Source organism: Folsomia candida, unplaced genomic scaffold (genome assembly GCF_002217175.1).
Source record: "Folsomia candida strain VU population unplaced genomic scaffold, ASM221717v1 Fcan01_Sc021, whole genome shotgun sequence".
In the NCBI taxonomy this organism is placed as follows: domain Eukaryota; kingdom Metazoa; phylum Arthropoda; class Collembola; order Entomobryomorpha; family Isotomidae; genus Folsomia; species Folsomia candida.
The window spans coordinates 1,750,490-1,764,362 of record NW_019091213.1 but is presented as its reverse complement, the minus strand read 5'-3'; the positions used below and the strand labels follow the sequence as shown (position 1 = coordinate 1,764,362).

Here is a 13,873-nt window from a genome sequence, read left to right as displayed (position 1 = left end):
TTAGTAATTTGTTAAGGCCCTCACCGTCATAATCATCATCATCTCCACACTTTTTCACAAAGTGATCACATTTCCGACACAAACACTTTATCCACAAAACGGTATCAAGAGTAAAAAGGGTTCTTCCCACCATCGGCAGAAGCAGGCCTTGTTCATCCACTATCTAGTAAATGTGTTACCAATTCCGTGTTTCCAAATATTTCGTGTGTGTATGTATACCCTTCACTAAAATCTCTCTCACCCTTTACTTACTTACAGGGTATATAATTTTTTTGTTAATTTACCTCGTCTTTTCCACAAACAAGAAACAAAAAATAAAACAAAGCTTTAAACCGAAATGGTTGAAAAAACTGTATTTTTTAAGGGTAAATCGATATCCTTGTCGGATTCGTGTGTGCAGTAGGATTCAATCATCCCACGCCATAAAATAATGGATTGGATACAATATAACACGGGGGATCGAAATCCTAAGGAAGAAGACGAACTGCGATGATGACGATGGGAAAGGGTAATCGTAAACGCATCATCTTTACACGTTTCTTGTCTTGTTCAACAATGCCTCGCTCACTCGCTGGCTCATAACAGTCATCAATCAACAATGCAATACCTTCTTCTTCTTCCCACCAGCCGGCCAGAACATCAACTAACGAAGCAGAGGAAAAAGAATGGTGGAAACCATAACGGGATTCAGTTTCTTGGACTGAGATCAATGCAGCAATGGGAGAGAATGCATGCATGGTTAGTTACAAATAGTGGGTTGGTGATGCAATAAGGGTGGTGGGAGAGGGATCATTATTTATTATTAAATGATGGACATCACGATAAACGAAACGTTGATCTATGTAGCTACACGTGGTTGTACGGTTGATGGAGGAATTTTATAATTGATTGGGGATTAACAATTTGTAAAAAATTGGTATCAAATGGAGCATATTTCGAACAGAGTAGTGCGTTCATTAAGAATAAAGTAAGTAACAAACAACACACAGATTTCAGATTTGATGAAATGTTACTGTACGGTTTTATTTTGGATAGCAATCATTTCTTCTCAATTTTCTCAAGCTACACGCGTACATACTTATTAATTAACTATTTTTCATTATAAAAGATGTTCCTGGTAATTCAATCTGCAAAGCGCAAATACCGTAAAATCATTTTTTATACCAAAATCTCAGTTTGGGCGGAAATCTAAATCTAAAGTTTTCAAATCTACGGAAATTGAAACGAAACCCTTTTTCCCAAAAAAGGCCAAAATTCTTCTCCCTAACCCTTGATCAAATTCATCATTACTTGAATGCATCCCATCTCAGAAAGGATTTGAATTTCAAGGGTTACTTCAAACCCCACACCGTCCAATCTTGAAGGTGTATGCACATACGTACGTATGAAATGTTTGAAGAGGCAAAAAGAATGAGAACCCGTTACAACTCCCGTTCCAACCTCAACCAGCCAGCTCAATCCTGCCACTGCTCCGATACCAACTAAATGTTGAATATTATTACTTGAGGATTTTTAAGTTGAAGGTCTAGGTTTCCTTTATAGGTAGGTAGCTGAAGGTACTTTTACACTACCACAATATAACTATGTACCTACCACATATTTAATGCACCCGTACCCACTAAACTTAAGTTGCTCCCCCCTCGCCACCAATAATGATTTTAATAATCTTTTCTTGCCCAAGCTCAACTTGAGTCATGTTAATCCTTCCTATAATAATGTTATGCTTAAGGGTGAGAATAAGAAGGCAAAGCTTAAGAAAGATGGAGTATTTTACTCGTATTATTATTAAAACCTGTACAAACGTACGTAAGAGAGAATTACTCAGGCAGAGACTAGACGTAACGGGACATTTTCGTTCATGTTGATGTGTAATGCAAGATTGTGAGGGATCGAAGGGAAGGAAAGAAAGATGGAAAAGCTGAGAAGTTGCTCCTGCGAGATTTAAGATTGTGTAACATGCTACTTTTCCGCGGCCGTGGAGGAGCACTTAAGGGAACCACGGTAAACAAAATAATTCAGAGGCTCTCCACCTAATAAATTGGGTGGAAGGGAGAATATAAGTATGCATAGTGGGAAATAATGAGAGCATCTTTTCCATAGCAGGTGCCGTAGGACCGACTGAATCATTACTTGTTGTGGAGAAAGGGTAAAAATGTAGATTTTTAGGAGGATATCTCCCTTCCAAAAATTTTCGCCGGTGGGCTGTTAAAAGAAGAATTTTTTTAACATTCCTATCTTAATTAATGTGACGAAATAATCTACCTCAAACCCATATTTAATGTGCATATGGATCTCATATTTACCAAAAACGTAACTATTTAAATCCTATAACACAAATCTTAAATGTGAAACGATTCCAAAATAAAGAGTTGAATTTAAAAATACCCAAATCCGCGTAAAAATAGCGAAAAAAAGTTGCAAAAATAAAGTAGTTATGCAAGCAGTAGTGATGTCAAAACTCGAACCAACTCAACTAACTTAGTTAGACAGCCAGAGAGAGAGAGAGAGAGAGAGAAGCTTTATAAAAACAGAGAGAGCAAATATAACAGTTTTGGTATGGAAAGGTGATCCAGACCAGACTTATATTATTATCCACGCTGTTTGTTGAGTAAGTTGGGTTTCAACACAGCAACGACTCTGCAAATAATTTCGTCACCTTTCTCCATCTCCAACTTTCACTCGTTATGAGCATAAAATCAGAAAAAATCACCCTATTTTCACTCAAGTTTAGTGCAACCATTCCACCAACAATTGATTCTTAACCAGCCAATTTATCTAGTATTTTAATTTGCTTATTACAATTTTCATAAAAACTTAAAAACGGCGTGCAACAATACAAATCCTATTTTTACCTTAAACTTGGTAAAACACCAAATTTATCAAAAAAGAGTAGAGCCGAGCTTGCAACGTAATTTGTTAAAGCACCACGACCACTCTTTACTTGGGAGTCGTCCTTGCTAAGGCCAGAAGAGATATAAGCCACCACCATGCAAGTAACGGGATTCCGGTCGTTCACCCCAACTCGGTCGTGGTTGCCACTGCTTTAAACTGCACATCTCCCCACGCTCGCTAAACTCTGGCTAAGCAACGGGCCATCTTTCTCCCATCGAGACACACCCATCCCGGTCTCCAGGTGAAGTTACCACCCACCCAAAGCCCCCACTTCCACGGGGGAAAGAGGCAATATTTTGGTGAAATGGCAACGATGGGGAGATCGATAAATGACATAACTCTCTGGTATACGGTACTCATGGTGGTGGTGGTGGTGGTATAGCATGCTTCCGTCGTCGTCGTACTCCTCACTATGTGAGCAGAGTGTATTGCCCTCTCCGAGTCAATGTACCGTTGTAAATATTTTGGAAATTTTTGCACACCATGAAAATTCATGCCATGCGAAAAAACTTTTTTCGACAAAGTTTTATATTTTGGGATTATTCTATGAAATTTTTTCCCTTTAGGGATCCTTACTAAAATGGAAGATAGCACGAGATGCGTAACTGACTCGCACTTTTACGCATGGGAAAAAATTTGCAAATTCTTACTCCCTATTTTATTTAGCTAAAAATTCGTGGAAAATTTGGCATTTTTGTTGCTTACCTCGTATCGTACTCGGCATGGTGTCATCCTCCCATTTATCCCGTTCCAAAAAATAAAAAGCTTCCGCAAAAGAAGATTCGTATTATGAAATAACGGTAACTTTTTTAGTTTTGATTTTCACACTGGATTGAAGTTTTTAGAAAATCTTTGTATTTCATATTTTTACTTGTATTAAAATCCTTTTCAGTTTTAATTTGCAATTTTCATATACTTTTCTTATTCATAGTACACTTCCGGGTAATAAAAAAATGTGTGGAAATTTCCACCGTTTTGTTTAGTTTTAACTGAATTTTTTTCTCTCTCCTTAAAATATTAAAACAGCACTGCTTATTCAGATTTGACTTTCACTAAAGAAATTATTTTGTAAACAGATTACGCCATTGCAAAAAATTATTATATGTAAATATTAAATATTATTGTATCAGATATATTACAATCTTGTCAATTAAATTGTGCACTTTCTCCACACACAAAAATTTTAAAAAAACTCGGGAAATAAGATCACTTTTTAATAATTATTATTTTTTTTCTCCAGACTCCAGCAGCTCGTGAGACGAAAGAAGTAGCACCCTTGCCGAAAACGCCTGGCAACTTTCCCCACCCAATAATTTTCTCCTTATTAAAAAGGAAATCCGACTCCAAGTTGAAGGTTTTATTTGTGAATGAATGAATGACAATGACAGTCAGAAGAGTGAGATAGACTCGACCAGGACCAAAGCAGGCAAAGCAGGAGTATCAAGTGGGAGAGGTAAAGCTGAGGCAGGCAAACCGACTCAGAATCTTCTCACTCGTTTTCCTATGCTGCTTGCTGCTCTAACTGAGGAGTTCAGGTTCAGGGTGCAGTCGTCGGTCGGACCTACGAAAAACTATATAACTCCACCAATCCAATGGCAATGGCAAGTTTGCAATGCAATAATAATGGCAATGGTGTACGGACACATGCTAAAAAACCCAGTAAACTAACAAAGTCCGGAATGCTATTATTATTATTATTAAGACGGTTGGTTAAAGACGGTTGGAACGTTGATGAGTTGCGAATTTTGTAGATAGGTGACTATTGTTGTCTTGTTGTACAATGATACTAATAAATAAGAGGGGAAGGTACGCTGTTACTGAATAACTGCATTTAATACTTCCATCCATGCTAGACTTTACTTGGATAAAGACAGAGTATTGAACCCACTCGTTTGATGAGTTCTAATGGTGTAAGCGAGTCAGCAATGCTATGCAATCCGCTGCATATTGCGAAGGTGGGTACACGGCTATTTGTAACTGTACTCTTTTTTTACCTGTGGCTTTGCCTGGTTACGTATGTATGTTTTATCATTACACACATGTTCATACAGGAAGGAAAATGAATCGTATTTATGGCTGGTTTCGCAGATGCGAATTTTTTTTACGTGTTACTGGGAGAGAATTGTATTTATTTTTGGGATCTGGAGGATTTGTGTTGTTCTGGGATTGAAGGATTTTTTATAATGTGTAGGCAGGTGGAAAATTGTGGAAAATTTCGTGTCACGGAAAACAACAGTAATTATTATTCTGAGATAATAATTGTTCCATACATGCAATACAGTATCGAAGTAATTAGCAAATTCAAAAACGTTGTTCTTTCTCCTGCCATTGACATTGGTTTCATAGAATTTTGGGAAAAGCTGCTGAATCATTTGCGATACGTATGTCATGTGGATAGGGAATTGACTCAGACTGACTGGTGTACCTAATTATGTATTTATGTACGTGGGGAGTGTGTGTAATATTGTATAAAGTAACGTTTCTTATTAACGTATGTAAGTAATCATCATGACAGAGTGCATTCTGCGGTTTCAAATTAATTTGGGTTTATTATACTTTATTTTGAATAATTATTTTCGTAATCGGTTCTTTGTGGTTTTTTTAAAGTTGTATATACATATGTAAAGCAATCACTTTTTTAATGGTTCTCATAACATTTAGAAGGGTTCTGTATGTACATTTTTAATCAGAATTACTTAATTGCAGATTCAATTACATTAAGTATGATATACATAACAGTTCTGTGGTGGTGAATTATCAGCAAGAACTAAATACTACTGTGTGCACTTATATAATTGCGTGTAGGAAAAACTCTGGTTGAAAAAATCCGAAACTAATTACACATTCGTCAGTTTTTTATTCATTTATTATTTATTATGAAGGTAATCAATTAATATCGTTTTACAACCGGATAAGAAACGTACATACAAACATCAACCATTAACCAAGAACCAATAATACTTGTGCAAATACAGGTTTGTCATAGTACTACTGACCCATCATCATCCCTCTCTCGAGGTATATTACTTACCTTAAAATCTTGTTCATTGGGCGATTGACCCCGGTGAACCTCATACAAGTTGCAGCAATAATGCATGCGCAAAAATACAATCAAGTCGGATTCTGGTAGTCAGTCGCTGTATAATAAATAATCAGACATGCCATTCTGTTTACTCGCTCTGGTCTGATCCACCACTTTGTTTCTTCTTTCTCTCTGACTGAGCCGGAATTCAATTCAGGTTTTACAATTGAATCAAACTGAACTTTTTTTCAACTAAAGCGAGTCCGTGGTGGTGGTGAGGTCTGAGAAGATGCAATAAAACAATGGGACGACTTGTATCCATCTTGTACTGGTTAATTTTTCTTCAGTGTCATTATGCTTCAATTCATACCAGACTTGTGGTTAATGAACAAAGTTAATGAATGAAAAGCTCTCGAATGTCTACTGCAAATTATAAAGATGCTGCGGCACTCAAAAAGCAAAGATTGCAACAAATCCCAAAGATGGACCACGATCACCATCACCACCAATAAATGTCTGACAACCATAATGAAATAAAAGTTCCGTTTTCTCTTTACCTATCAAACTTATACATATTATGTATGTGCAATTCGCCATGTTTTTGGGTAGACATACACACATTTTTTACCCCTGACAGCCAAATGTTGTTGAGAAGATGGGATTTGTCCGATCGGTTGTGTCGGTTGTGCAGGTGTGGGCGAACATTAAGATGAGAGACGAATAACTTATTGCTCTTGGTATCATAACATAACGTTACTTTATGGTAATGATGATCATGATGATCATGACGATAAACCAGTAAATTATTAAAGTTGGCCAACAATACACATAACAAATACGAGAGATTTGCTCCATTCAAGCGTTTAGCTTGTCGCCACATGCCATAAATTGCATATCGACTACAGTCTATCCTACTGCAGCGAATTTCCTTTAAGAGAGAGGACATAAAGCATGGAAATAATTTCTCAAAATGGTCACCCGATTTTCCTCTGCCTATATTTTACCTCTGGTTATTATGTAACGTTCAGTTTATGATTTTTAATTGAGATTTTAAAGGATAAGTAGTAATCTACTCCGTGAGTAATAAGCCCTGTCGTAAAACAAAACAAAAAATAATAATGAATGCATTTGCCAACATGTGTAACATCTCGTTAAACATCCCGTAATTGTGTTGTTAAACTGATGCGTCTTTAGGGGACATATGTAACTAATAATTCTAAGTGATTGCTATTTGTCTTGTGTCGGAATTACATTACGCCAGGAATTTATGCCTTGTGGATGAATGGACGTTGCTTATATAACTATCATTAAGTGAGAATTAAGTGTCGTACGGGATTTTTTCGCGATTGTTTAGAGGAAAGAATTTTCATTTCGTATTCAATGCAGGATCAACATGTTTTATGCATCTTGCAGACCTCACACCTTTCTGTGCGTAATGTTTGCTTGCTTAATTTTCCCTCTGTGCGAAGGAACAAGTTTTTAGGTATTTAATTTCTAAATTTAAACAAGGAGGATTAAAAACGTGAAGGCTATTTATGTACGGACGAACAAATAAGAATAATAATGGGATTATTTTGGTGTCCACCCGCACGATATTTGCTCATCACTTTCACCAACTTTCACTTGCTTTCTTTCATTTCCCACATTTTCTGGGGGTACGCATGAGCACGCTATCCCACACTCGGGCAATCCTTCATCGATCTCACCACCAACGCATCCAGCAATCCACACGGATTTCCAAACACAGCAACAAGTGGATCAACTCTTCAACAATTTAACACCACACCACACACCACTGGGGATAAATAGACTTTGAGGGGTAGATCAAGACAAAAAAATCAAATAGCAGTGATATCTAGCTACCCAACAAATCCGTATCTTTTGGAGTCTCACATAACTCCAATTTTGCCCAAGTAAAAAGTTGTTGTCTCAAAAATCTCAAAATAACCCAAGGACGATGTAATATGAAAATGAGACATGGGTTCAATTTACATTTTAATAAAATACATATGAAATCATAACCTTTCTCTAAATATGTATGGGACAGGGATCCAATTTAAAACCTGCATGACATTTCGTGGTGCACGTTATTTATCTCATTTCACGGGTGAAAGTGAAAGAGAAAGTTGAGACTCTTATTGCATCAACAAAGCGAAAGCTCTGCTTCTCCTCCAGCCTTTTGCTTTCCTCCTCGAACGAACACTTTTACTCCAAAAAACTCGCCCTTTTCCCGTTAAGTTAGTTAGTTTTGGATTGCCAGAGACGTCGACTCTTCGACACTCGTCTGCTTCGCTGTTCCCGACCATCATCGAAATTCAGTTCGGTTTTTCGGATGGAAACAGTACCACCTAAATATACCACACCACCGTCGTCTGCCCTTTAGCTAGTCGGTCCGTATGAGAGCGGCCTTTCAATGCATGTATAGCAGCCTATGTATGTAGCTCTCAAGTTGCTTGGTGGCAATAAAATGTGCCTACGTAAGCCCTACTTGCTGCGACAGGGTGGCACATTTGCATGGGTGTGATTTCATATTTTGGGTGGTGACAAATTGTACGAAATTTGTAAAGTTTGTTATGTTTTAGAAAGCATACGGGCATGAATTTTTTTTTCATATCCTCGGAGAAAGTTGGTCACTTTGAACTGATTGCGGATTATTGATACCATAAAACTGTGCATACACAATTTCCCCAGTTTTGCACCCTGTTCCTTTTTTTGGTAATATGTAATTCCATTTCATCCATATACCCATTTCCAACCCTTCCTCGACTTGACTCGCTCTCTCCCACAAGTCAAGTCAACTCGAAGCATACTATTATGCAGACTCCTATACACACACTCGACGACTCAGTAGTCACACAGCTTCAAACTCTCAACTGATCCAGATTGATAAGCAAGTCAGGCAGAGTATGATTCGGATAGATCCGATCCGGGTTTTACTCTGTAATAATAATACGCAAGCCATACATAGAAGAGAGGCAGGATTCGTACACATATAGCCAAAAGACCACTCACTAATAAACTTTGCACACTTCTTGTTCCATCCAAACTCAAGTGTTGCTTGTGGTGTGTGTTGTGTGTGTGTTGTGTTTGTCGTTCGTCGTATATAGGCATATGTACCAAAATACATATACGCTTTTCCACTAAACTCACAATCTCGACAAGTTAAAACCCGAGGAGACTCAAAGGCAAGTCAATCCACCACAATTTCGTATCTATCTACCCACCCGTCATCCGATTCTACTTCCGAAAAATAATTTTCAGCATGGCGAGGAGCTAAATACACAAACCAAACCACGACTTTCACTCGACTTGCGAATAATTAATAAAATTAAGCAGGCGGAGGAAGCCACGAAGGAATTGGACGAAGGTGGCAATAATTTTAATATTAATCAAGAAGAACACGAACACTTATTTACATTTATTCCGACAAACTCCAGCAGGAAATTGATTTATGGATTAATTTCGCATAACATGATGGGTTAGTTAAACTTGTGATTCGTGCAATATGTAAAAGTGGGACATCAACAGGCGAATGTCGTGGTGATGGTGGTGGTGTGGTGATTGGTTATTTATTTATTAGTGGATGGAGACCTATATTTATCTGACTCTAAATCAATCAAAATGACGAACATGGTCATTTTCATTCCTACTTTGCATACATAATACTCTCCAAAGTTTGGGTGCAATTTTACATGATGCGACGCGAAAAGCGTTTGAGTGACACCACTTATACTTTCATAAAGCTGCTACAAGTGGAAGAAGTTATGATTTTGTGATCGAAATCAACAGTAATCCAGCAAATCAATGCCAGTAAGACTACTACGACTGCTTAGTCATGATTTAGTGAATGCAAATTCCGACACATATTCGAGACTACCCACATAATTTGCATTATCGCTGATACATATTTATCACCAGCAGGGAGTTGTCTCTCCAAAGTTTACAAAGTATTTCTGAAATGAATATGATTTACGTTTACAAGATATGCAAGTGTCCATCTGCAAGTATCAATGTACAGATAAACGAATATGTCTGGAGAAGAAGGAGCAGCAGCAACAACAGCAGTCGGCATTTATTTAGTCTGTAAAATCTAAAAAATTTGAAAAAATGGCCATTTTAGAACAACCTGTTTTCAGAAATATTGACAGAACTGTGTGTCGTGGATAAAATGGTGTAATCCGTGAAACGAGTCAGATTTAAGACGACAGCTTTAATAAAATTAGAGTTTTTGGTGGTGCTATGTACATGCGATAAGAAAACAATGTAATAATTAATTCTAAACTCTGTGTTGTGTTGATTGAAAATCAAAAAGTACCCGAAAAGTAATAATTATCACGACAAAGACAAAATTCACAGTTCTCTCAGCAATTAAATTAAAATCAATAAATTCAATAAGATAAATAATCCACCAGAGTTCAATCATCATTTTCATATCATTGTGATCTGTAATAAAAAAATAACTAAGATTCATAAATTCAGATATAATTTCCAATTGTTTCCTTTTTTGCGTGCTGCCATTTGAACTTTCAATAAAGTATTTAAAAAAAAACAAAGCCATTCATAAAGTACACATCGAGTAAAAGTAAGACATCAAAATAATCACTTTGTTCCCTGTTGCTCGCTAAATTTTCATGCATTGATTTTAAACCTCTTTCAGATTTCCAGCAACTATCGTACCGCAACAGAAACGTTCATTCGTCAAGTTTAGGACATCAGCATCTCTTGGAAGAAAAATCATGGGATGCAATAACAGCCACCTTCGCCCCCTTTTTCGGCGTTGTCGGCGTCGCTCTAAAAAGGACGATGTCAACTGCTCCACCCCCAAAAGACAGGCGTCCTCCCAAGCACAAAATAACGATGCCGCCATTGACAGCAACCATATCGACGCGTCTCCCGACCTTTTACACGGTTTCCAGTTTATCGGGTCTTCTATGCGACAAAACGCGAAAGGAGGCGACGTAGGTTCTTCCGACCAACCGTCATGTGTTCCATTGTTAGCCCAGTCGTAAGTCCTTTTGGATAATTAAAAATACTCTCACACATTTTTCCACACTTTCTTTTCTTCACCTCTCCAATCTTTTGACTCTTTTCATAATCAACTCCACTAAATCAAGACTTTCTGCCCACAGGGAATTAAGCCACAGTCAGATTGAGTTTTTCAAAATGTTGGATGACAAAGTCCAGCAGGTAATAATTTCAAAAAAAGTTATTTCGAAAAAATTTCAAACTTATTTAACCTCTTCTCTTCACCTCAGGGGCCCGACTACGACTCTGAAGAGGAAAGAATCGAGACGGAGCTCCTGGTGAAAAGGAATTTGGACACGTGGCGACGTACAATTGAAAACGCGAACGCTTCTTGGAAAATCTCCCGTGTGAGTGGCACGAGTGGGTGTGGCAGCGGGGGTGGGGCGAGTACAAGTAGTGGAAAAACTGTGGGGAACCACGCACCACCAAAATCTAATCGTTGTCAATGGGACGACGAGGGCGATTAGTTGTCTCGTAGCGGTATTGAAATGTTCTGATAATATACTTATTCTTGTGCGTATGCCAATTTTTATTCAAGTTTTATACGAAATGTTACCAAAATTAGTTACTATCGATAGTGATGCCACTATGATACTGGATTGTTAATATGTTATTGTTGACCTTATGCCAAATATCCCAGCAGAACTCGGACAGAAATTTGTAACGTGTTTCCGCTAAGAAACTAATTGTGAAACAATCACTCCGTATAGTTAAGTAATTAAGTAATAATTATCTTTATTAATGCGAATGCGTTGTAAGAAAGACAAGAAATAATTTCTTATCCTGTTCCTCTCTCTCTCTCCATCTCTCTAAAATATTTATACCGAAAAATGTACCGAATTCCTTCCTCAATAATAATGATTGCGTAATTATTTTTACGTAATGATGATTTGTGGTCTGATTTTTACATTATTAATTTCTTACGTACATTACAACCCGTGTTTTTATATTGAATGGCGTTGTTGTTATTCATATTTATGTCTACCTGCCAGAAATGGCTTATGTATGTTCCTTGCAATTGGTCAATTGCTTTTTTTTTTAAAGAATTCTAGCTAACAAAAACTAAAACCTTTTCTTAGCTGTATAAAAAACATTGTAAAAGAAGAAGAAGGAAAGACTGATCCATAATAAAAAGCATGTTTTAGAAATCAATGATCTTGACTTGGTTGACATATTATTTTTAAGTAAGTTTCTTTGAATTGTATGTCGTACTATGGCATCATTTAATATCCAAGTATACAATAAAATTGTGCTTGCTTTTTTCCGCGTTCCAACTATTTTCACTTCTGATAGGTTAATATTTGCGTAATTTTGTATACATACAGAATCAGTAATTCCGAATTGGGGTGGTACTCCAGCAGTTTTCAAGATACAAGCCAACATGTGCGAATTTTTTGCTATTTTTATATTTAATTTTTTGGTAAAAAATAGCACATATTTGGTAAATATCACTGAAAATAATTCCTAAATAATTTTGGACTAGTTCGTGGGCCTCGAGATTAGGAAATTGTTGAATTTTGCTAAATAATCCCAGTTTCAGTATTAGTTATTCCAAGATTGAAATACAGGATTTATTAAATGTTAATTATTGTTTGTTCAATCACACGCATTATGTAAAAATATATTTTATGTACCCTTGTGGCGTGTATCTGAAAAATGACCCCGAGCATATGCATACAGTTATGTCGTTTCAAAAATATATTTCCTATCTCAGTAATTGGCTGATTTTCTAAAATATCTTGTATTTCATGGGATTAGAAAGATAAGCTCCAGTTTTGATCGATACGATGCCACGGGGGTAGTGTTACATTCAGATTTTTTAAAATCATCATGATTAATTTATATTTACGTCGTTTCAGCAGCAAATCCTTGCATTCTGATGCTTTATCCACAAAGCCTTTATCAAAATTAGTTGAAAATAGATACGTACTTCGAGTAAAATTGGTTTATACGAGTTCATAATTAAATTGATATCATTCCTGCTACAATCGCCTTCCAAATTTTTCAGCAGGAATCCAATTTTAACGTGCGGAGAATGTGAATATCATTTTCTAACTCATCCTCAGGTAGACTTAGGAAGTATTCAACATCGATTTTTCATTTTAAATTGTTGTAATCTACCATTTTAATCTTGTTCTTGCTTCTTGAAGCAGTTGTAAAATTTCATGTTTTATCGGTGCACAATTGACGTCATCACCTAAAACTCAGAACCACACGAAAAATCTACAAATATTCTCTTGTTTAATATTTAACTTACAATTTAAACGAATTGGCGTACAACTTGCTCGTTTTTCATCGCATCGAAATTTTCTCTTTTCTCCATCAATTAGACTTTCTTCGTGTATACTTACATCAGTGTGAGTCACAGAAATTATATGTTGTGTATTGTCGCAAGAAGAGCAGTCAGTATAATGCAGCCAGTTATACATATTTATACACGTAATTTTTATAAGTATATACTTAAAAAGGTATCTGCTTATGATTTACATACCAAATTTTTGTTCGCATCGTTCCGAACACCTGATTAAATGATCTTGAAAAAAGTAGTAAACCAACCCAATTAATTAGATCAGAAGTCCTAAATTAAATTAATACCGATTGTTTTACACGATAAAAACAAATAAAACTTGTTAGTTTCTATCAGAAACTTTCACATGGACCATTTCCCTGTAGACTTTTCAACTCTTTTAACCACACCGAGGTTAAAATGAGACTAGATCCGTTCTGTTTGTGATTCTTATTTGATAAAAATGAAATTTGTCTACACGCATTAGTGGAATTTTATTTATGTGAGTGAAAATGCATGCAATTAATTTTCTGAATGTTGTTAAATAAGTAAGTAAAATCAATCATGCATATCGGGTGAGGCATGAATCAACGAATTTTTTATTTCTAAATTTGAGTTTACTGTTGTACCGTATATCTAATCATAGA

At 36.5% G+C, this 13,873-nt stretch overlaps 2 protein-coding genes across 3 annotated transcripts in view; one reads left to right on the top strand and one right to left on the bottom strand.

The window, feature by feature from the left end:
• LOC110858311 (probable nuclear hormone receptor HR3) overlaps nt 1-4,425 on the bottom strand; it is a 31,487-nt gene extending 27,062 nt beyond the window's left edge. The window contains exon 1 of the mRNA XM_022107026.2: nt 3,598-4,425. Coding sequence (XP_021962718.1) covers nt 3,598-3,616 — 19 coding nt within the window. The 5' untranslated portion in view covers nt 3,617-4,425. The remainder of the gene's footprint in view (nt 1-3,597) is intronic.
• A 4,315-nt stretch (nt 4,426-8,740) lies between these two features.
• LOC110858390 lies at nt 8,741-12,092 on the top strand. Of its 2 annotated transcripts, none has more exons than XM_035858733.1 (4): nt 8,741-10,496; nt 10,572-10,919; nt 11,029-11,101; nt 11,170-12,092. In XM_035858733.1, the coding sequence occupies exons 2-4, from the start codon at nt 10,651-10,653 to the stop codon at nt 11,404-11,406; spliced, it is 579 nt and encodes a 192-aa protein (XP_035714626.1). In that variant the 5' UTR covers nt 8,741-10,496; nt 10,572-10,650; the 3' UTR covers nt 11,407-12,092. The 2 variants fall into 2 exon arrangements, with proteins under 2 accessions (XP_035714626.1, XP_021962850.1); XM_022107158.2 differs by having other exon boundaries at nt 8,755-10,496; nt 11,044-11,101.
• The last annotated feature ends 1,781 nt before the right edge of the window (nt 12,093-13,873 follow it).